Genomic DNA, 26,384 nt, shown 5'->3' with positions numbered 1-26,384 from the left:
TTTGGGCCCTTGATATATATTTTTAAAATGACAATTAGGTAAGCTGAGCACAAGACGAACCTAACCCTTGCCTCTAAAGTCCTTGCCTGCTTAGGCTTCCTGATACATTCCTGTGTGGGAGGACCCTTGTTCATTTCATTCATCTCTTGAATTGATTGGATTCCGCACAGTGAGGTGTGGGGACAGGAATGTATTCAGAGAGAACTGGGAAGGAACGGAGCCTCATTCTGAGGTGGTTCCTGCAGCTCAGTATCCCATCTCCTGGAACCTCCCAGATGAGAGATTCTTGGCTCTGGATCTCAAGGACTGGAGCAGAGGATGTGCTGTCTCTGAAGCAGGGGAGGTGAGAGAGTGAGTGTCCCGGAGAACAGCTTTCGGCTCTGTAAATGGAAGCTGACGGGTTCGTCTTGGGATCTTTCCAGAACTTGATTCCCAGGCTATTTATTTTAGGTTCCTATTTTAAGGTTTGTTTTTTTGGCAAAAGAACGATAAAAGCGTTGGAGTGCTCTCAATTCTTAGTAGGAAAATTTCCAAGTTGGGGGTGATCTGGAGCAATCAATTACCAGGCTTACGGGCTAATTGACTATTCTCACAGTGGGCACTGCCCCAGGCATACCAGGAAGACACGGAAATTCAGGGTATACAGTCTACAGTGAGATGCTTCAGCACATTTGAACCATGAAGGAAGTGTCCATCACACACATGCAAACACACACACAAACACAGACACCACCCATGCAAACACACATACCACACATGCAACAATACAAACACACACACACACACACACACACACACACACACACACGCCACCTTGGGCATCCTTGGGCTGGGTTTCTAGGCAAACAAACCCTAGAACAGAGAAGCAACTGAATTTACTTCTTGTTTTTCACGCCCAGTACCAGATATCTGTAGTGGTCATCAGTTCTGGGCTGAAACCACACTGGGCCTGCCTGTCTTGCCTGACAACTTTGAGATAGTTTAAAAAACAAAAACAACAGTATGTGGTTTGGAAGGGTCTGTGCTTCAGAGTTCACCACGTGTGTTAGAGTTGTGCATGTAAATATATGTGTATAAATATATACACATCTAGTTATAGTTATGCATAGGGATTATCGATCTACCTGTGTAATGGAATTTAAAAACCTAAAAACTGCGTACTTTTCGTCTTAGCAAGGTGAACTGTTTTTGATTTTTGAAGTTGTTTATTATTGTGTGTGAGCACATGCACGCCACAGCACACATAGAGAGATTAGAGGGCAACTCTGTGGAATCCGGTCTCTTTCCACCTTCATGTGGGATCTGGGCATTGACCCTGGCTGTCAGGTTTGCATGGGAAGCACTGTTACCCGCTGAGCTGTCTTGCTGGCCCGAGGTAAGCTATTTTTAGACGTGAAACGTGTGTGGAGGAGAAGGGGGGAACGGGCCGGGGAACTGGACACAGTTAGGGTTGAAGCCGTGCAGCTTTGTTTCCCGGGATTGTTTATTTGATCTTGAGTCCCAGTTTTCTAGCCATGGATAGGGAAGTTGGAAATGTATTTGCTCTGTTTAGATGTCTGTGGCCACCGTTTCTACTGTTGTGTGCTCCGTGTGTCCTTATCCTACATTGAATCTTTCTATGTTCTGACGCCAGGACCCAGCAAGCCTCTGTCGTTTATGAAACCAATGCAGTAGGTTTAGTGAGGGTTTCTCTGACCTAGTAGTCACACAGATGCCCACAGAACTGGGGTCCAGATCTTCTGGGGGCTTCTCTTGTGATACCAACACTTTTCAGGAGGGTGCATGAGTGTGTGTGTATGTGTGCGCGCGCGCGTGCGCGCGCATGTGCACTTTTGTGTCTTAATTTGATTGATACAAACACACTTCAGGATTCTGTGTGTGTGTGGCGCACGAGCGTATATCTTAATTTGCTTACTCAATGTAGTCTGGAATTTAATTATCTAGAATTCCTGGGCCTCTTTCCGGAACCCCCCCATTTCAGGACTGTGTACATGCTAAATAAGCACTCTGCCACTGAGCGACAGCCCCAGCCCTGGAATGCTCTTCACAATAAAAAGACTGTGGCATCGGAATTTAAATTCCTCCAGTGTTTGCTAGTCCACGTTAGCCTCCCCAGAAATACCCAGGTGCCACCGGAGGCCAAGGACATGGTGCCTCCTAAGCCTTCCATTAAGAACAGACTTCCTTGACAGTCTCAGTGACATGTGAGCGGAACGAGACGGGAGGTACAAACTCAGACACCCAGGGCGCAGGACAGTCTTTAGAGCATCATGGAGAAAGGATAGGTGGTTTGAGTGGGGGCTGGGATGGGAGTGTCCTAGACAGAGGAGGCACAGAACAGAGACATTGAAGACCACCCTGTTGTAGGCTTAGTTCTGGACTCAAGGAGCACCGTAGTCCCTCCGTAAGGAGGTGATGGTGGTATGTAGCTATGACTGGGTGTCTTGGGCTTTAGCGGGAGAGGAGCTGGTCGGCATCGTCTACATTTCTAAGAGGGGCTAGGACCCTTCTTAGACTAGTGGCCAGTGTGGTAATGAGGCCAAGGAGGATTCTGGGAAGCCGTGGGGAGATGGGGTACCTGAGGGTCTTGGTATGTGCTGCAGATGAGGGAGCCGATGGGACACGTTCTCTCATGTCGATGGCTGCTTCCTTGGGTACAGTGGTTTGATCTTGGACTAGTAACGATTTTTCTTCAGCGTCTGTCTGAGGGCACTCTCCGTGTTTAACTCTCGTGTGACCGAGAAGGACCCGACTGCCGGGTGGGTCCGCTAACAGCCCCTCTGCTTGCTCTTACAGCACATGTGGAGAACGAGGAGCAGTACACCCAGGCTCTGGAGAAGTTCGGAGGCAACTGCGTGTGCAGAGACGACCCAGACTTAGGAAGTGCGTTTCTGAAGTTCTCCGTCTTCACCAAGGAGTTGACAGCACTCTTCAAAAACCTGGTCAGTGTTCACCGTGTGCGCGGCTGTGGTGTGTGAAATGTCTGTCATATTCCCCCCAGAAGATGGCCCGGCAGCCGGCCAGAGTAGTTCGTTTCTGGTCATCTGTGGAGATAATGTCTGGTTCCTGCAGGGTCTAAGATAACTATACTTTCTACGTGTTTATAGTAGGTAAATTTGGAGCAAAGGCTTACAGTTTTAATTTATTTCTTTAATATGGCTTAAGTTTAGCTTGGCACTTTAAACACTCAGGTGTGGGATGAAGTGGGTAAAATCTCGTGTCTTCTTCAGGGCCCCTGACTCTAGTTTTTAGTGTGTTCCGAACGGTGTCTAGTATACTTCCCTGTGGCTGCGAAGAGACTCCATGACCAAGGCAGCTTATAGAAGAACGTTCACTGGGTTCGCTGGGGGTTGGCTGGCTTTCAGCCCTGGCAGGTTAGAGTCGTGACCATCATGGTGGGGAGCACAGCAACAGGCAGGCCGGCATGGGGCATGGTGCTGGAGTAGTAGCCGAGAGATCCACGTGCCACACCAGGTAGCTGAGAGATCCACGTGCCACACCAGGCAGAGAGGGACAGAGCTAACCAGGAATGATTGGAACTTTTGAAACCTCAAAGCCCGCTCTCCATGGCACATAAAGCCACACCTCCTAATCCTTCCCAAACATTTCCACCAACTGGGGACCAGGCATTCAATATATGGGCCTATGGGGGCCATTCCTACTTAAACCACCATGTGATAGAGGGCATCCAGGTTGGTCATATCTAATAGAACTCAGAGGAAGCAAGGTAACCTGTACTCAAAGTGCAGGGATACCATGGCTAGTTAAAGGACTTCAGGACTGAAAGAGAGGGCTGGGTGGCCCCAGGTGCAGAGAAACACAGGGTGGGCACATGTGGCCACTGCTTGATAGCATGGGAATGGATCGGACGTTTCTTGTGCTTGCCTCCCAGTGCTGTTCCTGCTGTGGAACAGGGTTCTGAAGAAGCAGGCGAGAGGGTTTGTGGTCCTGCCCTGGTGGGCGGTTGTTTCCCCAAGTGGGGTGTGCCCTGGAGATCTCTGCAGCATTTCCTTCCTGTTTTTCTCCCTCGGCATCTTCTAAAGACTCCAGAAGGCCAGGTCAGGCCACAGTCGTACTCTCTGCAGAGGACACAGCCAGCAAATGTTTTCATTTCTCTTCTCAGCTTCTGCCGAGCAAAGAAGCAACTCATTCCCGGAGGCGGCGGTGGTGATTGGTCCATGGGGCTGTGTCAGTGGGCGGGAAGCAGGGAGTGCCTTATATGAGTTTATTACAGGAAGGGCAGAGAAAGGATCGTCAGGGCTGTCTCTCTCGTATGTTTTCCTGAAAATACTTTCTTAGAAGGAAATAGCTGTCACAACGCTCAGGTTATTTTCTCTGCTTGTTTGCCGGTTTGTTTTAACTTGGCTGAATCTGGAACCTCTTGGTATTATAAACTCTGTCCCTCTTTGTCCCTGTCCCAAATAGTGGCAGGCTGCACACTGCCTCTTGGAGCCTGCTTCCTTCAAGGTTGTGGCAGACTGGAGCTGGTAGTTCAGAAGGGAGCAAGGGCCTCCTTTGCATGACCAGGGTAAAGCTCTCTAGAGGCTGACCTGTTCCCTAGAAAAAAGTCACTGTGGTCCCCGAACTCAGTGCCAAGTGGCCAGTCAGCATCTTAGAGCATGACTTGTGGGCGCACAGCAGCATCCTCAAGGTCGAGAAACAAGAGTAAGCAGGAGGCGTGTAGGGCGGAAGAAGACATTGCAGCAACTGTGTGCATAGGACAATCACCAGCAGACCTGAAGGAATCCTGCATATGTATTGGGAGGGTGGTGTCCTGGTTATTGGAGGAGTTCGGGATGTGGGAGACCATTAGTGTTTGAAAGTATAGAATTAAAATCTGCGGACAGCCACGTATTGGGGGCATACCCCTTTAATTTCGGTACTCGGAAAGCAGAGACAGGCTGGTCTCTTGAGTTTGAGGCCAGCCTGGTCCATGGAGCGAGTTCCAATATAGCCAGGGCTACACAGAGAAACCCTGTCTCCAAAAAACAAAACCAAAAAAACCATAAAACCCTGTGGGCTGAGGAGGTGGATTAGTTGGTATTGGTAGAACGTTTGCCTCATAAGCATGAGGATGTGAGTTCGGAGTCCCAGGATCCATGTATAAAGCACACTCGTAATTCCATTGAAGGCAAGATGGGAGGCAAAGAGATGGATCCCTGGAAGCTGGCAAGCTAGCTAGTCTGGCCTACGTGGCAACATTGCAGAGCAATAAGGAGCCCAACTCATACAGAAGGCATCTGAGGACCAACACCCAGGTTCTTCCTCTGACCTCTGCACTTGGACATCTGCATTTAAGTTTTATGGACATGTCAAACACACACACACACATACACACACACACACACAATCTGACAAGACTGGGTAGAAAAAAAAATATCTCCTAGAAAACAAACTAAAGAAAAAAACGTCAATTGGGAAACCCAATAAAGATGAATCTCCCGGCTAGCCTTGGACACAGCAGCACCGTTAGAAACTCTAAGATGTGGCAATATCTTGAACCACTGAGGAAAAAAATGGCTCTGCCTGGCCTCAGGCCCAAGCCTCTGAACCTGTGCGTAGGATCAAAGATGTTGTCATACACAAGGCTCCAGACGGCTAGCCCCCATGCATCATTTCTCTGAAACCCTTGCAGGACGTGCTTTAGCAATGAAAGAGGGAGGCTGGAGAGGAGGGGTAGTCAGGGTGGGAAGGTGGGCACCGATTGAGGATGGAGAGCAGCCTGCCCGGCTCAGCGGGAATGTTGGAGGCGGATAGGAAGCGTTTGTAGTCCCCCCACATCCCTGAGCAGCTAGCTTTTAAAATGTTTGCTCACTCGTCTCTCTGGACTTTCTCAGTTTATTTTTAGATATAGACTAAAGCCAGCCAGGTGCTTCCCCACTTTTTAGCACCTTTAATCCTTAGACCAATCCCATGAATTGAGTCAGTTTTGCACCTGCTGCAGAGATTGGATAACAGAGGGTCCCAATGGTGTATTGAGCTGAAATCTCGAGGACCAGAGCGCCTTGCTACTTTGGTGAATATACTGCTAATAAAGGCCACCTGCACCGTTCCACACCTTAGGGTCTCAGTTACTCATGTGGGCAGTTTTTTCTTTCTTTTATTCTCTGTGAAGGCGGAGAGTGCAGCAGAGCTTGGCCTCCGTGCTGTGCCTGGTGCATTGCTGGCCAGACTGCGGCTTTGCCACTGGCAGAATCTAAAAAGTGTCACTGGGTGCAGTTGCCGTCAGACTTCGTGCGGAGTGGAAGTCTCAGGGCAGGACGTGGTAAGCGTTCATGGTGCGGCAAACGTGGGCATTAAAGTGACTCCGTTTCCTTTGCTTCTGGGGACTGCCATGCACAAGAACTTGTTCGGCCACCTCATGAGCATAGGGTGCAGAGGCTAAGTGGGCCTTAGCCGTTGAGGGACCGAGCTGGGGTCCAAAATGAGGTCTTATAACCCAAACTCATGTTGATACCCAAGGAGGCTTCTTATTGGCATTTTGGGGGACGGAAGGATGGAAAGTGAGAGGAAGCAGGGCGGGGTTAAGTGTGGTGGAGGTATGTGCAGACAGCCCTAAGACTGGATTCCCAGCTGAAAGGACAGTGAGATGGCCCAGTGTCCTGCCTCACGTGGCCAATGTGGCGGCAAACTGAACAAGTGGGAAGGGCTCGCAAAATGCCGCTGAGCGCCTAGGTGGTCTTTTGGGGTTGTTCCAACCTGTAAACTCACGAAACCTGGCCCTGGGAACTTTGAGCTCACATGTTTCCAAGTTTTCACTTTGTGGAGTGCTGATCTTTGGTCTTATTTTCCAACAACAATAAAGACAGAGAAAAGTTGTCTGTGAGCCTCACCTAGTGCTCGCCACGGTGTGGGCGCTGTCGACCATAGGAACGCCGAGCCACAGCTGAGCTGATGATAGGAGAACTCTCCTTTTTGGGGGGGGTACACTTTCAAAGTCTTGTTTTGGGTCACCTGTTTTTGGACTCTTTGTTCATCTCCCAAAGACCTTGAAAAGCACTTCAGTGTAGTTGAGAGTCTCAGCTTCACCTCTTTCCCAAAAGATAATTACCACTTGCCTGTTTGGAGGCCTAGAAGGATACTTCCAAAACCGCTGGACCAGCTCCAGTGAAGGCCGACTTAGTATGAAATGAGATTTTCTTCCTAACAACATGAGACTCTCATCGTTAAAAAGACTGAAGAGTCGGGACAGAATCAAGGGAGAAAGCAGGTGGTTCCAGAATGAACACCGTGACACTAAACAGGTCGTAAAGGCAGCTAGACTATTTTCCCTTCTCAGAGAAGCACAAGAATTCTGGAGAGATTTCCCTTGGAACACTTCTATGGCGAGAAGGGACTTTTGAATGACAAGCTTCAAGCTTGGACTGATTTCCGCAAGGTCAGCTTCAGAGAAATGTCTCATCTCTGATTATGGGAAGTCACAATCGCAGAACCTGCTCAAGTGGAGACTTTGAGCCTTCACTTGAAGAACAGGAGCCAGAGAGGCGGGACTGAGGGCAGAGTTACCGTGTGAGAGCCACTGTATCTCAGAGCTGAGGAATTTCCATTCTCTCATACCAAAAGAGGACCCAGGAGCTCCACCGAGCATCTCTTGGTCGTCACTGTTGCTCTGTGCAGCTGTGATCAGAGCAGACCTCTATGCTCTCTGATTGGATAAGCAGAAGTGAGTGGCTTTAGTGCCTGGCAGAGGGGAGACCCACCTCATTTACCTTGCCTCCTGAATGCTGGGATTAAAGGTGTGTGCCACCATGACAAAGCCTGAGAAAGTGGGAAACAGACACTGTTGGGAGGGGACAGGCTGCCTAGGCCCCCCGTGACAGGGAGGAGAGCTGAGACAGGGCCTGGCACTTGACCGTGCACAAGCAGGCCCTGTCTCGATGTCCTCTATCTTTTATGAGCACCTACCGTGTGCTTTGCAGGCCGCTAGCCTTCCGAGATTCCTAGCAGCCTTGAAAGCTGTCCCTCTCTTGTTGCGGTGTGAAATCGACTGTGTTTTTGGCAGCTGGCTTCATGTGGTCTTTTAGTTTGTGTTAAACTCTCAAGATCAGCAGGGGCTTTTTCTCTCCTTTTTTTTAACGAAATAAACTTATCAAGGTGACGCTGCTGCCAAAGAGACAGGATGGAGGGTGTCTGCCCAGTATACTCCCCTATGTAGACAGGAACATCCCCCACCTCCCGTGTGTGTGTGTGTGTGTGTGTGTGTTAGATAGTCTAAGACACCAGCATCCATTGCCTGGGGGAATGTCATATCTATATCAAGAACAAAAGTGGGCCAGATAGTTTTCCTTCGAAAGTTTCTTGCACGCAAGGGGACCGGTCTTAAGGAAGCATGCCGAGGATGTGTTCAGTCTGGCTGAGAGCCCTCTTACTCTGGGGGCTGGGGGCTGGGATGTGAAATGCTCTATTGTGAAACCATGGAAAGAACTCTGACTTCACAGCTCCTGGCCCAGTTCTGCCCATTCCTATTTGTATGATTTGGGGACCAGGAGAAGGCCCTACCCTGTTTCCATATCTGTTCCGTGCGAAGAGCAAGGCTTACTTCTCAGGACGGCTGTGACAGTTAGATGAAATGCCCCTGTGCCATTTGGTGGCGTATTCCAGCCATTGTCTTTTTCAAAAATTTTCTGCTTAGGTGCCAGTTCTTTCAGAAAAGCAACTTTGAGAAGGAACATGGAGAATTGACCCTTGAGCCTGGCGGGTACACTTCTGCCCAGGTCCTTTGTGTTAGCCATCCTCTCTGCCAAGAATCTTCTGCCAGACTCTCTTTGTTCTCGGCCTTGCCTGCTTCAGACTCTGCTCAAACATTACCTTGTAAGAAGGACACCCTGACTGTCTTTGAAGGAGTCTCCGTCCCGCACATGATCACAACAGTTACACCTAGGCTAGAAACAACTCCAATATCCATCCACAACAGGATAAATGAATCGTGGTGTCTATATACTTTGATTAGGGAGGAAGGGATGATAGGTAGATACATCAGCGGGAATGAATCCCAAAGAAACCATGTTCAGGGAGTCAGATGGTGAGGAGTTAGTACTACAGATCCCACCTCTGAGAGATGCTTGGAGGTAGGAGCTTTTGCTTGAGGACTGGAGCAGGTAAGAAATAACCTACCTGGAGACCAGGCGTGAACACAAGCCACATTGGATAGTGACATGATTTCATGGGTATTCTAACCTTCATTTCATGTCCTAACGTTTTCAAATGTGTGTGGTTTGTGCTATGAATTACCCCTCGGTAGGCCTGCTTCAAACATTTGAAGCTATGTACTGAAGCATTGGCATGGAGGAGAACCTATGCACTGATGGAAATGGTCCTCTGTTCAGTGCGTTAGGCCACGAACCACAGCAGGAGCTCAGTCCTGACGAGAGGCACAGGCAGCTGGCATCCATTCTGGCGGGCAGTACGCCATCCGTTAGGGCCACCTCGCGCGTGGATCCTAGATCTTGGGCCCAGAGAGTGGAGCTTGGGCCAGATGAGACGCTGCTTTGTGGGCTGAGGTGAGGTGCGGAGGGCTGAAGTTGAGGAGTTTTAAGGTTCCAAAGTAAAATGGTGAGGATGGGCAGCACGTGAAGGTGGCACTGGCAGGTGCAGTACCACCCAACGGATGTTCCTGACCTCTGCTTGGCGTGCGCCTCTGTCTTGCTGGCCCAGGAACTTCGATTGTACTTATGAGTTATAGTCTTTTGCTTGTAGTTGACTCATCTTGTCCAAATGAATTCCAGAAAGACTGGAAGAGGGAAGGAGGGAAAGATGAAATTTTAGAAGCTTGTGTGTTGGCTCACGGTAGTCACAGGCTTGACGAAGTGACCGTTGTACTTAGGAGTGTTTGCTGCTCCCAAGGCGTTTTACAAGGATAGTTTACAGTGGAGACAAATGCTCTCAGTGGTCGCCTGAGGTTAATTTAATCCTTGCCTCAGTGTTATGGCCGGGGTGTTCATTTCTGCCCAGTAAAACGTGGCTGTGAAGTGTTTAACAGCTGCCTGTGTGGGATCAGGGTTGATCAAGGCGATGTGAAGACTATAAGAGAGAGAGGGGATAGGTCTCTCCAGAAGCAGGTTGTCCTTCGATGAGATTGATAAAGGGGGTCTCTCGGGAGTGGAGATGGTGTGCCCAAGCACATGGGGGTATTCCAGGGATGGAAAGGGGACTTTTGGGGTGGGAGATCCCATCCACAGATTTGTCAGTACCAAAGGAGGTTGGCTGTTGATCTTATCACAAGATCCCTGGATCCTAAGAAGAAAGATGTCGTCACCGTGTTGGCTTTCCTGTCCAGGAGTTTCTCGGTCCACCTGAAGTTTTGGGGTTATTAGTCCATTAGCCTGAGTACATGCCGCAGAGGCCTCGAACTTGTTGGTCTTGCTGCCGACTGGCACTGAGGCCCAGGGGGAGCAGGAGTACTCCCTAGTGAAGCCTCCAACGGAGGCTCTGTTATATTTCTACAGTTCCTTTGCCATTTTGATTTTTAAGGTTTATTTTAGTGGTGTGTGTGTTTATGAATGTCTGATTGTAAACAAACCAAACCAGGGAGTGGCTTCTCGTGGAGGGAGCTGAAGTTAAATCCGGTGCTCTCCGAAAACAGAATGTGGTGTTCCTAATAACCCCTTTACCCAGTTACTTCTTCCAGCAGGCAACTTAAAAAGCCTTTTCAAGGTATATTACCCACATCGTAAGAACCACCTGTATAAATGAGTTTGTGCTTTCTGGAACCTTCCCTGAAGTCGGGCCTCTTGCCATGCCTCAAGTTTAGAGACACCCCCTTCCCCCCAGTATTCCTTGTCTCCCCAGCTCCAGTCAATACTGCTCTGCTTTTAGCCTCTGTTACTATAACTTAATTTTGGTTATGAAAAAAAGAAGAAGAAACCAGTAGTTTGTTATTTCAGTCAACTTTTTCTATGCCAAGAAGGAAACTCCGTAAATAGAGCCCAGACTCCTTCGGCAGGCCCGGTGCCCAAGCTTCACTTTGCAGCAGCTGACAGGGCGGTCCCCTCTGCTGCCATGGCTGCTTGTGTCTACATCAGCATCTCAGTCCACCTTCTGTGCCTGCCAGTTACCTGGGCACAGCATCTCAGTCCACCTTCTGTACCGGCCAGTTACCTGGGCACAGCATCTCAGTCCACCTTCTGTACCGGCCAGTTACCTGGGCACACGACTCTCTGGTTCTGTAGGAGGATAGAGTTCTGCCCGTGTTTTATAGCCGGTTTCACAGACCCTGCTCAACAAAAATTTCCCTCCTCTCCAGATAAAAATGACTCTGAGGAGCCCCCCTCCCCGCCCCGTGCTTCCCTTACGGCTCACAGGGGCTCCACCAGGACGTTACAGGCAGCTCTCCTCCCTATCAAGCCCAATTCTTAGGCTGTCTGTCTCAGTTGTCGTCATCTCCTAGCCCTTCTCTACCCCATTTCTCTACCCCATTTCTTCCCCCCGAGGCTGTGCCTCCCCCCATGCACAGGTCTTCACTGTTGTCATTGTTAAATGTTCTCGCACGAGGGACTGCGTGGCCTGTCCCCAGTGTGTTGCTTAAGATGTTCTTAACTATATGAAGATTTGCTTAAATGAACGAAAATAAAAACATGCCACCTGCCGGGTGGTCTTGCCGTATTAATCCTAGCGCTCAAAGAGGCAGAGGCAGGTGGGTCTCTGTGAGATCGAGGTCAGCCTGCTCTACAGAGCGAGTTCCAGGACAGCCAAGGCTACACAGAGAAACTCGAAAAACAAACCAAAGCAAAACAAACAAAAAAGATGAGAAAAGCATACCACCCCAGTGTGTGTGGATATCCACAATTGTCTGCGCTTCTCTTTCCTAAGGGTTTTGCCTGCTTCTTCCTGTATTAAAATTTATTTGATCAATCTGCTATCAGCACCAATCCTCAATCCTCCCTCCCCTTTTCCCACCTTCCTCCTCTCCCTTCTCTTTTTCCTGTTTTTGTTTTGTTTTGTTTGGGGGGAAAGAAGGCTTGAATTTAGCCTGGATGGCCTTGAACTCTTAACCCTTCTTCTGAGTGAAGAGTTACAAGTGTTTGGCAGTTACTGGTTTGTGCAGTGCTGGGAGCTGAACTTAGTACATGCTAGGCAAGTGCTCTCCTAAGCGAGCTACACCGCTGGCCCTAGAGTTTATCGTATTTCTTTTACCCTCTTAGCCAGCTGTTGGCGAAGTAGACTCAGAAAACTCATGGTTGCATTGATGAACTTTATTCCTTTCCTACAGTTGATTCTGCTTTTGTTGTTGCTGCTGCTGCTGCTGCCTCCGCTGTTGTGTGTTATTTTGAGGCAGGGTCTTGCTAAGCAGCTGTGCTGGCTCGTTTGATGTCAACTTGACACTGGCTGGAGTCTTTGGAAAATGTGGGGCTGTTGGCAAGTCTCTAGGGCGTTTTCTGAATGAGTGGTGGATCGGGAAGTGTCCAGCCTATTGTATTTTTAATGCTCCCCCCTGGGCTGGTGGTCCTGGATTCTCTAAGAATACAGACTGAGTAAGCCATGGCGAGCAAGCCAGTAAACAGCATGCCTTCCATGGCCTCTGAATCAGCTCCTGCCTTCAGGTTCCTGCCCCGTTTGAGTTCCTGTCCTGGCTTCCTTCAGTTATGGACTGCAGTGTGGCAGTGTAAGTTGACCAGACTCTCTCCTCCCCAACTTGCTATTGGCCATGGTGCTTCATTACAGCAGTAGTAACTGTGACTCTGTCCACACTGACTTTGAACCTGGGATCCTTCCCTCAGCCTCCGGTGTGCCAGGCTTACAGGCACGTGCCGCCCCACCTTCATTCGACTTAAAAGTAGTGATGTAATTCACTCTGTAACTGAAGCCTCATGTCTGGGTGGTCAGAGGATGTTTGTTGATCGGCCCTCTCTCAGGCCGCACCCCATGCTGGGAGACATGGCGCTCATGAGAGGGAGCATGGAGCGCTGGCTTTTAGAACATACCAGATGCATGTAGGACCTGCCAAGTGCCAGAAGAAATTCAGCACAGGGAAAGTCTGAGGACCTGGGTAGTGGTGGTGGGGGGGGAGGAGATGATCCCTTCCTTCTGGGAAAGGTGGCATTTGAGTCCTGCTGGGAGGGAGATAGCGCTGGCCAGCAAGGACAAGAGAGGATATTACAACCAGGGGACAGATCGAGGACAAGCCACTAAATTGGAAAAGCAGAGTTCAGGAGGCTGAACGAGAGCTGAAAAGTGGCCGATGAGATGCATGGGGGGACAGTCGCCTCCTGCACAAATTAGCACTTTGGTATCCCTTAGCAACCTGGTCCCAGGTAAGCCTGTTAGGACTGCGAAGGAGGGCTTGGGGCAGCCAGAGCCTAGAAGCCTGTGAGAGGGAGCAAGAGATGCAATGCCTCTGTAAGGAGAAGAGACACCGAGGCATGGGGTGGCTGCGATATGGGTGTCGGCGGAGATTCTTTGGCCTAGCATGGCTGTGTGGTGCAGAGCAGAGGTGCATTGCGGACCACTCCCAGGTGAAGCAGCTGGTTAGTAGAGGGGATGGGAACAAGGATGGTTGTAGAGCCAAGGTAGCAAGCCTTGGTTCTTGGCCTTGCAGAAGGGAAGGGTGAGCTTCTACACGGGGTTTTCCTGTCTGTTCACAGTGGAAACCCGGGTGCGATTGCTCTCAGGGATTGATCACAGGCAAAGGCTGGTTCATTGCCGCATCCACAGAACTCACTCTCAACAGGGCTTTGCAGTATTTAAAAGTTGATCCGTTAAGGTTAATCCTTACAGGCCGTGGCAGATTCCTGTGTGCCCTGGGCTGAGGCCAGGCCCATGACAAATGCTGACTCACTTAATACTAAAGCAACGGTTACTCAAAAAAAAATCGTTTTGGAAATGGCAGTTATTGATGACGCTCTCCTTTGGCCACGGGGTTTCTTTTTTGGTTGTTGTTTCTGTTTTTATGCCAGCATCATGGCGCGCTTTTGCAGTGTTGTGCAAGCGAGTTCCAAGCTCACTTGAACATTTCGTGTGCCGAGAGCCTAAGGACCTCAGTAGTACTGCCAGCCGAGCCTGAGGACCGACCTTATTAACCCCCAGGAGGACGTACATGGTACAAGGGGAGAAACGGCTCCCTTAAGTTGCCCTCTGACCTTCACACATGTGCCACGGCACCTACATGCCTACACACAGTAATTAAACTTTTGTGTGCTGGTATTACTATCTGGTCACCCACCTTTCAAATTATCTTTTGTTTGGGAGATAGGCGATCTCACTATGTAGTCCTCGATGCCCTGGAATTCACAGAGATCCACCTACCTCTGCCTCCCTGGTACTGGGATTAAAGGCGTGCGCTGGCAAGCCCAGATATATTCCAGATTGTCTTTTTAAATGGTGCATTTGTTTTATCTCCCTGTTCAAGGTAACTGTACTGAAACGTTAAGTTCCCTTCGCTGGGGTTGAATGTGAACGCAGAGGTTCTCCCGTCCTTTCTCCTGCCTTCCGTCCATTTCTGTGATGTAGACACGGGACCTGCTGACACAGTGTTGCAGAGGTTGTGTTGATTGAGAGGGGGCGCAGGTAGGCTGAGCCCAGAAGGGAGGAAGTGTATCTCAAGCTTATTTCCTACGTGGGAAGGCATCTTGGGGTTGAGTGCTCGACTCTGTGCTTCCAGGCTAGAGGTTTGCTGTTGGCACTTAACTCACATTTGAGTTGCCCTTGAAGCATCCGTGCTTGCTCACAGCAGACCCCGAGTGTGTCAGGAAGTTCTGATTCCCTAAGATTCACTCCGCGATGACAATTCAAGACGGCATTTCTGGCTTCTTTTGGCAAGGAGAGCAAGGGTCTGGCTCCCTGGCTTCTGCCCTTCCTTTTCCTGGCTCTCTGCTTTCTCCTTTTTCCAGCAGACGGGTACACACGCACACTTTCCCAGACACTGATAACCATACCATACTCACGCATGCGCCCTCTCCCACACTCCTTGGCACACAGCCCTCCTCTGCGCTCTACCGTCTAACCCGCATCCTCATTTCTTCGCTCACTGCCTTCAGTGTTTGCTCACACTCCTTCCCTGCAGACAGAAACCTCTGGATCTGCCTTCCTCTCATTCCCGTGTAGGGATCTTGCCATCTGGGCCCCCCACACGGCCTGGAGTGGGCTGATGGCAGTGTCGTTGAGAAGTGGGTTGTGCCCTTTTGTTTCAGGCGCTGGAGTGAGTGATTCTCTCACTGATTGGTGGTTCGTAGATAGGTTTAGGTTTCACTAGTGGTGACAACTTCCCACAGCTTAGCAATTGAAGGTTCTCGTGGAAGCCTACAGATCCAGGTCTTCCGTTAGCTGCGTGCTCACTTCTGAAGCAAAATGAGTGAGTGGGGAAGGCCACCGCACCCTGCTGGCCAGGCTGTCCACGGAGGGAGATTATTCCCAGCATCCTTCCCAACACGCTTGTCATCTTTGCTTGGATTAGAAAGGACGTTGACTATCTTCTGTGCTTTTCCTTTTTAGATTCAAAATATGAACAACATCATCTCCTTCCCTCTGGACAGTCTGCTGAAAGGAGACCTGAAAGGCGTGAAAGGGGTACGAACGAGTACCGGGGTTTGGACACTGTGGGGGGGGGTCACAGTGGCTGTCACCCCGCCCACCGCATGTAGCCACAGGAATGGCATTCAGTTTCTTTCCTTTCATTTGGCGTTTCGATGCCACGCGATGCAGCCGCCGCCATGCCGCTTGGCCTGTGGGTTCTTCTCTTGCTGGCGCTGCAAGCTTGGTGAAGGGAGAACACAGAGAGGGAAACGAGCCAGTTGGAGACTCGCAGCACACCAGAGGGTTCCCGCAGCGCCACAGGAGCACGGAGAGGCTGGGGAATCTGGTTTCCTTGCTGTTGTGTTCCTGCTCTACCCCTAGAAAGTACCCTAGCAAGGGCGGAAGGTCTCATGGAGCGTGAGCTGACTATGTGACTCTGCCCGCAGAGGACGCTCACCGAGGCCTTGTAGTACTTAGTTGATGCAGGAACTGCTATTAGTTTCAGGGCTAAAGGGATGTTTGGCTGGGTTCTTGAGAAACCCAGGTCTTTGTATGTGTGTGTGATTTCAGGGGCTCGGTCTAGGTACATCTGGCAGCCTGTCTGAACCATCTTGGGGACCTCTGCCTAGACCCCCTGCTGAATCCCTTCCAAAGCAGGCAGGGAGAGAGCTGTTAAAACAGCAAGGGACGTGATGTGTTTTCCCTGTGCAGGCCCGGAAATCAGGCCAGCTGATTTGCCAGGAAACAAACAAACAAAAAGCAAGGGCTAGGAGGTTGCCGTCTGCAGAGGAAAGACACGTCCCATAGTGGAAGCATGGATCCACACCCTGGGCCAGGCTGTCAGGAGCAGGAGGGCAATTTCACAGAGGCCTTCCAAGGCCCCTGGAGACACAAAATTTAAACACAGAAAACAGTCTTGTTGAAGAGAAACAGGGCTGTGTGGGACCCTTTGGACAGACGTGAAGGCCAAGCCCTGTTAGAGACCACGAACCCCAGCTATGAACCCTGAGTGCAGAAGGGAAGCCCAGGGCACTAGGATAGGGGTGGAAGTGAACACGGGCGGTATGCATGTTGTTTGACCTGATCTTTGTGTGTGTTGTATGTTGTATAATGCATGTCTTAGAATGAGAAAGAATGGAAAGGAAGAGAGGCTGGCCGGCCCACCCTAGTCTCAAGGGTAGGATCCCACGCGTGACTTCTTCCAGAGGCTGGCACCTGTACGAACCAGTCTAGGGGTTTGGATGTCTGTCTTGCACAGAAGTTAATGATTAATTAAACTTACTCGCTGCCCCTCTGTTTGCAGGATCTGAAAAAGCCCTTTGATAAAGCATGGAAGGACTATGAAACCAAAATGTGAGTGTTTTTTATTGTTTTAAGTTATGTAGGCAATTTGAGATTTTAGTTTTAAATGGGGATTTTGTTGCTCGCAGGGACTGTCTGAGTAAACCAAATCCAGGAAAGGATTTTCCTCAAGCTGTGTCGCATGGCTCATGGTGACAGGTGTATCTGTGGTCTGCGTTCAGAGAGGGTGGCCTCTTCCAGCAAGCTCTGCAAGTTGTGGTGGTCACAGAATAGGGTTTCACATTAGGGCTTCCTGGTGGTTCATTAAATAAACAAACAGAGCCCTGGAGCTGGGGGGATGGCTCACGGGATAAAGTACTGACTCTACTAACGTGAAGACCTGAGTTTGAGGCCCCAGAACCCGTGTGAAGAGACAGCTGTGGTGGTGGCTGTAATCACACTGTCCCTGGGGGGAGGTGGGAAGTGGAGACTGCCAGAGTGCCCGGAAGTTTGTCTACCAGGTCACGCCTTACACAGGGGCTAACGAGAGACGCTGTCTCACATAAAGCAAAAGACAAGGACTGACCCCTAAGGGGCCCTCTGAGCGCATTCCCGCCAGGATATGCACACAGACGCAGGCAGGTGCACCTCCACACACAAGGGTGTCTTTTTGTTCTTTTGTTTGTAATATTTATTTATTTACTTATTATGTATAAAATATTCTGTCTGTGTGTGTGTGCCTGTAGGCCAGAAGAGGGCACCAGATCCCATTACTGATGGTTGTGAGCCACCATGTGGTTGCTGGGAGTTGAACTCAGGACCTTTGGAAGGGCAGGCAATGCTCTTAACCGCTGAGCCATCTCTCTAGCCCTCGTTTATTTGTTTTTTAAGTGCACTCTTAGCTCCTGGTCCCTGTTTATCTGAAATACTAGATCTCTTGTTTTTAGGACTGCCAGCCCCGAGGGCTTCAGTTTTACTTGGTTTCTTTGTTGCTAGGGAGAGAGGTAGTGGTTGGGGCTCAGTGACCCTAAGACTTCAACCAGGGTCTCTCTCTGCTCAAGGTCAGTCTGCTGGTGACCAGGGACAGGCAGTTAGAACATTTCTCATCAGTTTCTCATTCTGAAGGCAGGGAGGATAAGGCCAGCTAGAAAAAGCTAGTGATGGTATCGTGTGTGTGTGTGTGTGTGTGTGTGTGTGTATGGTGGGAGAGAGGGTGCCTTAAAGGTGTTGATGATTGAAATGATGGAGATTGACAATTTCTTTAAATGTCTTGTGTTTACTTTGTATCTGCTGGGGGAGGCGTCCCTGAAAGGAAAGACACTTCCTACGGAGCCATCTGGTAAAGTGAAGGGTCTTAAGAAGAAAGTCATTGTAAAAATGACTTAAGTGTTTTAACTGGGTCCCCCACCACCACCACCACCACCACGGGTGGCATCCACTCCTATACTCAGCAGGAGTGGAACGAGACTGGGGGATCTAGAACGTCTGTTCAACTCAAGGATGCTCCCAACCGTCGTCCCTAGTGACTTAGCCTTTTTTCACTGTGCTAAGTTCAGTGCGGTCAGCACACGGCTGCTACTGTTTGCTGGGGCCTGGCACCTGCCTATGTAGCTTAGGGTCAGGAGTGGGATTGGCTCACTACTGTCCAACTGTACCTGCACATTGCCCTTACACCACGACCTCACTCAGAGACGTGGATGGTTGGAGCAAGGTAGAGTGATGGCCGAGAACACTGTGGAGAGGGGGCTTTGGTTGAGGAGAGAGAAAGAGAGACTGGGGGAGCGAAGGCATCACACTCTCCAAGACGAAGCTTTACCTGCTTGGCATAAGGACAGAATCACCTCAGAGTCTGGCTTGGGATTCGGTGGGGGCGGGGGGGCTTACAAAGCCTTTTAAACTCAAAGCAACCCTAGGATACATCAAAAAGTTATTCTTTACCCGTGAACATGGGCAGTTTCCCTATCATGTGTGATAACTAGATTTGAGATGGCTGCAGGATTCCTCTGCAGTAGCTCTGTATTGAGTGTTTAGCTACATGGCCAGCGTAGCAGAATGGTGTATGGAGCCTAGAGACTGTAGTGCCCTGTAGTCACAGGTCCATTGAGGTGCCTGATTTCTCGAGACAACGTCCCCGGCAAGTGACCTCCTAGTCCTTCACATTCTTGGCGCCTTCAGAGTATCACGTTGACCTCGTGTGCCAGACAGAAGAGCAAAGGGCTGGCATTCGTGCATCTTCCACACGTATGCACAGACAGACACACACGCACACACTGCCTCCTGTGATAGCGAACCCTCAAGTAGCCTATATAATCATCAAACAGCTTTTAAGGAAAATGCCAGCTGTGTCTCTGTGTGTGAGCTGAGGCTGGACAGGAAGTGCCTCCAAGGCCTTTAGGTCCAGTGCTTTCTGTGGCCCGTGCAACTCTGTGACACCGTTTCCCTTGGTGTTGGATGTTTCTGATGCATGCCCAGCTGGTCAGTTTAAACCTGAACTGTACACGTGACATTTAAGTCATGTAGCTTAGCATGAAGTCTCTGTGGGAAGGGACATGAAGGAAGACAATGGTTGAACAGCGTGATGTTGTCGTGAGGAGCACTCTGGAAGCCAGAACTGCGTGTGACTTTGCTAACTGCGGCACAGAGGGTGCTAGTGAGGGTCTCTAGCGAGAGGCTGGCTATCAAGGGCAAGGCGTGTGTGGGTCTTCCATCTCCTCGGACACAGATCGGACCCAACAGGTGCTTAGGCAGTATCTGTTGAGTGAACAGTGGGAAGGCCACATCCAACGTGTTTCCATGACACCGTGCAGCTTGCTTTCTGCGAGAGTTAAGAGGTCGCCCACTTTGAAGAGTGCCACACGGGCGGGCATTCTTCTCGGCAGATGATTCTGAGGCTGTCCGCTGGGGAGTGCGGTGCCCAGTGGCCTCTTGACTCACCCTCGCGTTTCCTTCACACACAGAACCAAAATAGAGAAGGAGAAGAAGGAGCACGCCAAGCTCCACGGGATGATCCGCACTGAAATAAGCGGGGCCGAAATCGCAGAGGAAATGGAGAAGGAACGGCGCTTCTTCCAGCTGCAGATGTGTGAGGTGAGAGGCCAGGAAGGGGAAGGTGGTACAGGCTGGGCCACGGGCGCACACCTCCTCTCCAGCGTGGTCTTCCCCACCAGACAACCGGACTGCGTTTCTGGGCTGAAGGTTTGTTTCCGTAGAGGAATCTTAGGCTACGTCCTGGTGTGTGGGTTTAGGTCAGTCTAAAGCCAACCTTCACTCAAGGAAGAGAGGGGGACTGGCAGAGACCGGACTCAGAGGTCAAGAGCACTTGCTGCTCAGTCACGAGGATCAGAGTTTGGATCCGTACACCCAGACCAGGCTGCCCACAGCGCCTGTAATTCCAGATCCAAGGGCTCTGGTACCCTCTTCTGTCCTCCAGATAGACCTGCACCCACGTGCCCAGGAACACACACAGGAATCTATGAGCGTCCTCTCTGGCCTCCATACTTTCTCACAGGAGTTGGCTGGAATATTTCCCTCTTCCATGCTTTTAGGAGTTCTTATTACACCTGTGCAGTCGGTGGAAGGGAGGTGTGAAGAGCTAGCGGAAGACGGTCATGGCTCCCACAGCATCCTTGCTATCCAGTTAGACATCACCCGCCCTAGGGGGTCTTGCTTTCTATGGTCTTTGCCTGTGTCTTGGAGAAGGGCAAAGGGGAGCTGACTCCAGGAGCCTTTCTCTAGATCAGAATCCAAGGAGCATGAAGGCCTTTGTGTGTGTGTGAAAATCGCCCCACCTCTCCCCTAGAGTCTGCATTAGCCTAATCCCCAGCCCAGTGGTACTTGTTATACCCCCTTAAACAGGGCACTAGTTAAAAAAAAGAAAAAGCCTTCGCAGAGCTTCCTTCCTAATTGTATGCTTTATGGATTGCTTTTTATAATAAGTTCCGGTAAGTAGAACTTCCGGGTCAAAGAGCGTACACATTGTAAGTCTTGCTACGTTGCCAAACGTTTTATTAATGATTGTATCATTTTGGTCCGTTGCCAGATATCCAATTAAGAGTGAATAACTATCAAAAAGGAAGGAGAAAGGACACATAGGCAGTTCTTACAGAGAGAAGAAAATTTGTTGTTATGGTTTCAGAGCGGCTTCCTGTCCCCTCACTGGCTTGCACAGCTGGCCTAGGAGGGTTTCTGGACTTGGGCTCATCCTGAGACAGCTGGGAACTCACGGGGCTTACCTCAGGTTAGCAGGTTTTCCTGGGCCATCCTGTCTTGAAGAGGAGATGTGTTCAGGATTCTTTTTTTTAAAAAATATTTTATGTGCATTGGTGTTTTGTTTTGTTTTTGTTGTTGTTTTGTTTTTGGGTTTTGGCTTTTTTGTTTGTTTGTTTGTTTTCCGAGACAGGGTTTCTCTGTAGCTTTGGAGCCTGTCCTGGAACTCGCTCTGTAGACCAGGCTGGCCTCAAACTCACGGAGATCCACCTGCCTCTGCCTCCTGAGTGCTGGGATTAAAGGTGTGCGCCACCACCTCCCGATATACATTGGTGTTTTGCCTGCATGTATGTCTTTGTGAAGGTGTCAGATCTTGAAGTTACAGACAGTCATGAGCTGCCATGTGGGTGCTTGGAATTGAATCTGGGTCCTCAGTGCTCGCCCACCACCTCACAGTGAGGGGAAGGGGGTTTATAAAGCCCTTGTTCTGGACACTTTTAGGAAGGGACGAATGAGTTTTATAAGGCCTGGGCTTCCTGCTCAGCAGTCCTTGATGGATTCTCTGGGTTAGAGGTGGCTTTGATACAATTCATTTAAAATTCACCGTTTTAGTGCTTTGGATCAGCAACAAAATCTCCACTACTGGACACTAACAGTGTTGAAGACAAGGAGCTGGTAAAGAAAGGGACTTGAAACTGGGTGTGGTGGCAAAGTGCCATTGATCTCAGTTCGAGGACAGTGTAAAAGAGACCTGGGTGGAAGAAAATACATAGTAAAAGCCAAGGCAGTTAGAAACTCCCATTTGTTCTAGGCATCCTCCTCCCATGCATTGAGAGTAAGCTCGTCCTGCCTGGTTATATGGCAGACTATCTAGTTAGTAGGATGTGTGATTATTAAACGTTGCATTACCTGACCAGCATAGCCATTTAGTCATGTTTGCAGATAGCACCTGGTGTCTAGCACAAGCTCTTCTCGGTTTACAAGCTGTTAAAGACGTCCAGATAGAGTCAATCTTGAGCAAGGAGTGTGGCGCAGTTCGTAGTGTGTACACCAAGTGTGCACAAGCCCCTGGGGTCAGGCTCCAGCCCTGCCTAAGCCAGGTGTGGTGTTACCTACCTGTATCCCAGCACTTGGGAGGGGGAAGCAAGGGGACCAGAAATTCAAGGTACTCCTTGATTGTCCAGCGAGTTTAAGGCTAGCCTAGGCTACAGGAGACCCTGTTTCAAAAGAGCCCCTGATGTCGTCAGACACTCCCAGCTGCTGACTTCTGCCATGGCCTTCCCTTGTTTCTCAACAGTATCTGCTGAAGGTCAATGAAATCAAGGTTAAAAAAGGAGTGGATTTGCTGCAGAATCTGATCAAGTACTTCCACGCCCAGTGCAAGTAAGTGGCCCTGTTTCATGGTGTCCTCGAATGCTCCCTGTGGGTGGCAGCTTCCAGTGGGTAGCTTTGTGTTGAGGGAATAAACGTGTGTGTGTGTGTGTGTGTGTGTGTGTGTGTGTGTGTGTGTGTACAAACATAGCAAAGTGGTAACTCACTCTTGGCCTGGTATGTGTAGGGGCCTAGGTTTAATTCCCAGAACTGGGGTGTCTGGGGGAGAGAAATTATTATTATCATGAGCTGGGACTGGGGCTGCAGCTGAGTTTGTAGAGTGTTTACCTGGCACGGAGAGACTCTTGGGTTGGTAATTCCAGCACTATGTCAAACAATGTGGTGGCATAATCCTGGTCCACCTAGGAGGTAGAGGCAGAAGGAGCAGACGTTTAAGGTCATCCTTGGCTATATAGAGAGTAGCCTGGGCTACATGGGATTCTGTGAATGAATGAATGAATGAATGACCATGGGAAAAAAGAAGCGCTCAGAATACAACACAGATGAGCCTTAACTATGTAGAGGGAAGGAAGGCAGAGACGCAAGGTCACACTGCATGACTCTGTGTATTTTACAACCCAGTAGTAAAAGCACTTTATAGACAGAAAGCAGCTTAAACAGTTCCCATAGAGAATGAAGGCGTGGGGCCTGACCACTTGTGGGTCCCTGCTCTTTCGGAGGCAACAGAACACGTTCTGACTGGTGCAGACACTGGCAGTATTCTAAAATCTACTGCACTGTACACTTCCAAAGAGCGATCTTAGGGCTTGAGGATTGTGTCTCAATAAAAAATGGAAGTAGGGAGGCAGTATTTAAAAATTGGCAACAATTGTCAAATACCTTTTATTTTCCTTTTTGTAGAGCGGCCAGTTTGTTTGGTCTGACACAGGCTCTCAGATTTTGTTGATTTTTGAGGAAGAGGGGACACAGCGTTGATTTAGTGTGTTCCGCTAAGCCAGTACTTGCACACATTACTGGTGTTAGGAAGTCAGTGGGAGTGAAAGAGAATATTCGTGTTCTGGGCACTTAGCTTTGCTGTGGATGTTTCCAGTCCAGGCCCCTGACCACTGGTGTGAGTGCACACCTATGAGTTTTTCACACGCCACGGCGTCTTCCCTCACTCACCCAGTAGACTTTGATGGAGTCTTTGTTTATATAAGGCTTATGCAAGGTGCTGAGATAAATGGATGTGCTTGGAGAGATGGATCAGGGACCGGATGTTTGCTTCGATGTTCTGAAGACTGGAGAGATGGCCTGATGGTTTAAGAGTGCTGTCTGCTCTTCCAGAGGACTTGGGTTGGATTCCCAGAACCCATGTGGCAGCTCACAACCACCTATAACTCTAGTTCCTGGAGATCCGACTCCTCTTCTGACCTCCGGAGGCTTCTGAAGACACATGGTGTACATACATCCACTCATGGGCACATAGATACACGTAGAGTTAAACAAATACATTATCTAAAAAGAGTAGCCCCAGACAGTGGACTGCCATAGAGTAGTCTGGGGTGACATTAGCATGGCTGAACTGATCCCCGCTGGAGGGGAAAGTGTGGAGCCCTTTGAGAAATCCCGAGGTCAAGCTGCCACACCTGTCTGCTGCTCCCCTAATGGGCCTGGCTTGGAGATGGTGTCACTGCCCACACCTTGTTCCCTTCCCTGGAAGGTCCTCTGCCTTCCCCTGTCCTCCAGCAGACTCACCGTCTGGTTCGGGAGCACCAGCCCTGATGGGACCTCATCTCCTTGCCTCTGCAGCATCTTCATTCATTACCATGTCCAGGGATGCCGTGTGGACCAGCTACGCATGTGCAGTGGGGGCTCGGGTGCTCACCCCAAGGCTGCTTAGCTGTTGATCTCAGGGTGGCTGTGGTGACTCCGTTAGCTTGTGATCAGGTGGGACATCAGCTGGGAAAGACTTGCCCAGACTCAGAGGACCTGGAACTTCTAGAATTTTTGAGGTGGTTTCCTCTGACAGACTCAAAGCGAGGACCTGCTCAGCAGATCGGAGCGGCTGCTCCATCCTCACAGCCCGGTTGCCAGGCTGCGTAGGAAGTGGGTTGCTTCCTCGTTGGGTTTTTATTTTTAGGGAAAAGTTATTCTCAGATTTCCCTTTTCTTCTTTATTTTGCACAAACTGTCAGTTGGGTAGCAACAGGCTACTTGTGGAAAGTGAATCGCTTGACCTTTTATGGACACGAGCTCAATAACCTTCTGAAATGCAAGTCTTCCCGTTCCTCCTCGGTTGAGGGCTGGTGTGGCCGAATTGGGGGTTGTGTCCTCACATGGTTCAGTTCATACTTGGGAGGCAAAACAAAGCCTGAGAGGCTTGGCTTTCGGACCCTGGGAACCTGAGGTCATGTGTGTGCTCTGCCTCTTCAGGTGCCCTCGCCAAGGCTGTCTTCCTCGTGGCATCTAGACCCTTAGAACGACTTCCATGCACCTTAATTTTGCTTTTTACATTTATTTTTACTTGTTACATTTTGTAGTTTTTTTTTTTTTTTAAGTATTTTGTTGTCACCGTTTTTTTATTCCACGCAAAGGCAGGCACTTGCGTCCCTGGAGCATCTGAAGATTCGTCTTCTGCTGCTAGAGAGGGAGGGTGCTGTTCTGTAATAGCCAAGGGAAATAGGGCAGCCCTTGGGACAGTGACTAAAGGAGGCGGCAACTCTCTGAGGCGGTGGCTCTCAGAGGTGGGAGTGTGTGTTGAGTTGCCTTGCACTTTGAGAACGTACTGCTCAGAGCTGTGAGGGCCAACCACTACGTTGATGAGGCTTGGGAAGAGGAGATGTGGAGGAGTGGGTTTTTGTGCCAGGAAGGGGTGGGTGCCAGGGGCAGACCCTCAATAGAAGAGGTCCCTGTCCTGATGCGATGGTACCGTGACCGTGGGGAGCTGGGCACAGTGTGTGAGGTCCAGGAGAAAAGATCGCATCTAAAGAGTTCCATTTTCAAGGCTTGAAAACTGTGGTTGAACCGGCTAGAAAATGTCCAATAGGAAGAGAACAAAGTCTGATTTGGTAACACCAATGTTAAATGCCCTTTGACTAAAGCTTGGAAAAATGCTAACAGGCTTTGGGGACACGCACCTGTGAGTGTCACAGTGACTGACGGACGGAGGTCACGGAACCAGCCCTTGAGCTCCTTCCCTTTGAAGCTGCTGTGGTGTCTGCCTGGTACCCTCTAGAAGGAGGGCACAGATGGATGGATGTTTGAGAGTCAGAACAGGAGTGGGTGGGGGCATTATAGGTGGATTCATAGGTTTGTCAAAGATGAAAACTGCATACTTAGCCCAAGTTTGCACCTTCTGAGTGTACTCTCCAGGAAACGTGTGAGAGAACCAGGCTCCCGAGCCCCTGACTACATCCTTGCTCGTTCCATCTACCTTGGGAAGAGTTGCCAAGCTGCAGATGCCCAGGGCTGCGCACCTGTTCCCTCCCTGGGTACCGCCTTTTCCTGTACTTGCATTCCCTGCCTCCTATGTTTATCTCTTCCTCTCTCTCTTCTGACCTACCTACATTACCAGAACGCGGAGTGAGCAAGGGAGTCATTACATAAAGAACTGTAACTAAGGCATGGAGATTACACAAGTTCACAGCAGGAGCAGCCCACTTTCTGGTGCCCGTGGCCCTTCAATTCTTCAAGATTTCCTTGTCAATTTAGGAAGCCCAGAGAGGCAGGGGACCTGACGTGTTTGCTCTAAATGTGGCCACAAATACCCGGACAGGTCACACTGACACGGGGACATAATTAATTGCTATCCAGAAGCATGTTCTGTGTTTAGAAACATTAAACACAGGTAAATATCTCGTCACTTATGTTGAATGACTGGCTACATTGTTTTCACGACCCTTAGCACACTTAGAGTGAAAGAGTCTCATGGGACCATCGATGACTTTAAAGGAAAAAAAAAGAAAAATCACCTAAGTAAATATAGATGTGAGACCCAGGTCACTTTCTTCCCCCCCTCCCCAGATTTTTAGTTATCATTTATTTTCTAATTTGTGCGCGTGAGTATGTGATGTTTTCATGGGGTGACCTGAGGTCAGAGACAACTTGGGGAGCCGGCTCTCTCCTTCCACAGTCTCT

General features: G+C 49.8%; 1 protein-coding gene across 1 annotated transcript in view; it reads left to right on the top strand.

Moving 5' to 3' along the window:
* Positions 1-26,384, top strand: part of Asap2 (ArfGAP with SH3 domain, ankyrin repeat and PH domain 2) — a 150,873-nt gene that overhangs the window by 68,918 nt on the left and 55,571 nt on the right. The window contains exons 3-7 of the mRNA XM_050141908.1: positions 2,797-2,942; positions 15,427-15,501; positions 16,751-16,800; positions 19,686-19,815; positions 22,232-22,317. Of these exons, the coding sequence (XP_049997865.1) occupies positions 2,797-2,942; positions 15,427-15,501; positions 16,751-16,800; positions 19,686-19,815; positions 22,232-22,317 (487 nt within the window). The remainder of the gene's footprint in view (positions 1-2,796; positions 2,943-15,426; positions 15,502-16,750; positions 16,801-19,685; positions 19,816-22,231; positions 22,318-26,384) is intronic.

Source organism: Alexandromys fortis, unplaced genomic scaffold (assembly GCF_014885135.2).
Source record: "Alexandromys fortis isolate MF-2015 unplaced genomic scaffold, M_Fortis_MF-2015_v1.1 scaffold_30, whole genome shotgun sequence".
NCBI classification, from domain to species: domain Eukaryota; kingdom Metazoa; phylum Chordata; class Mammalia; order Rodentia; family Cricetidae; genus Alexandromys; species Alexandromys fortis.
This window is presented reverse-complemented; position numbering and strand designations above follow the sequence as displayed.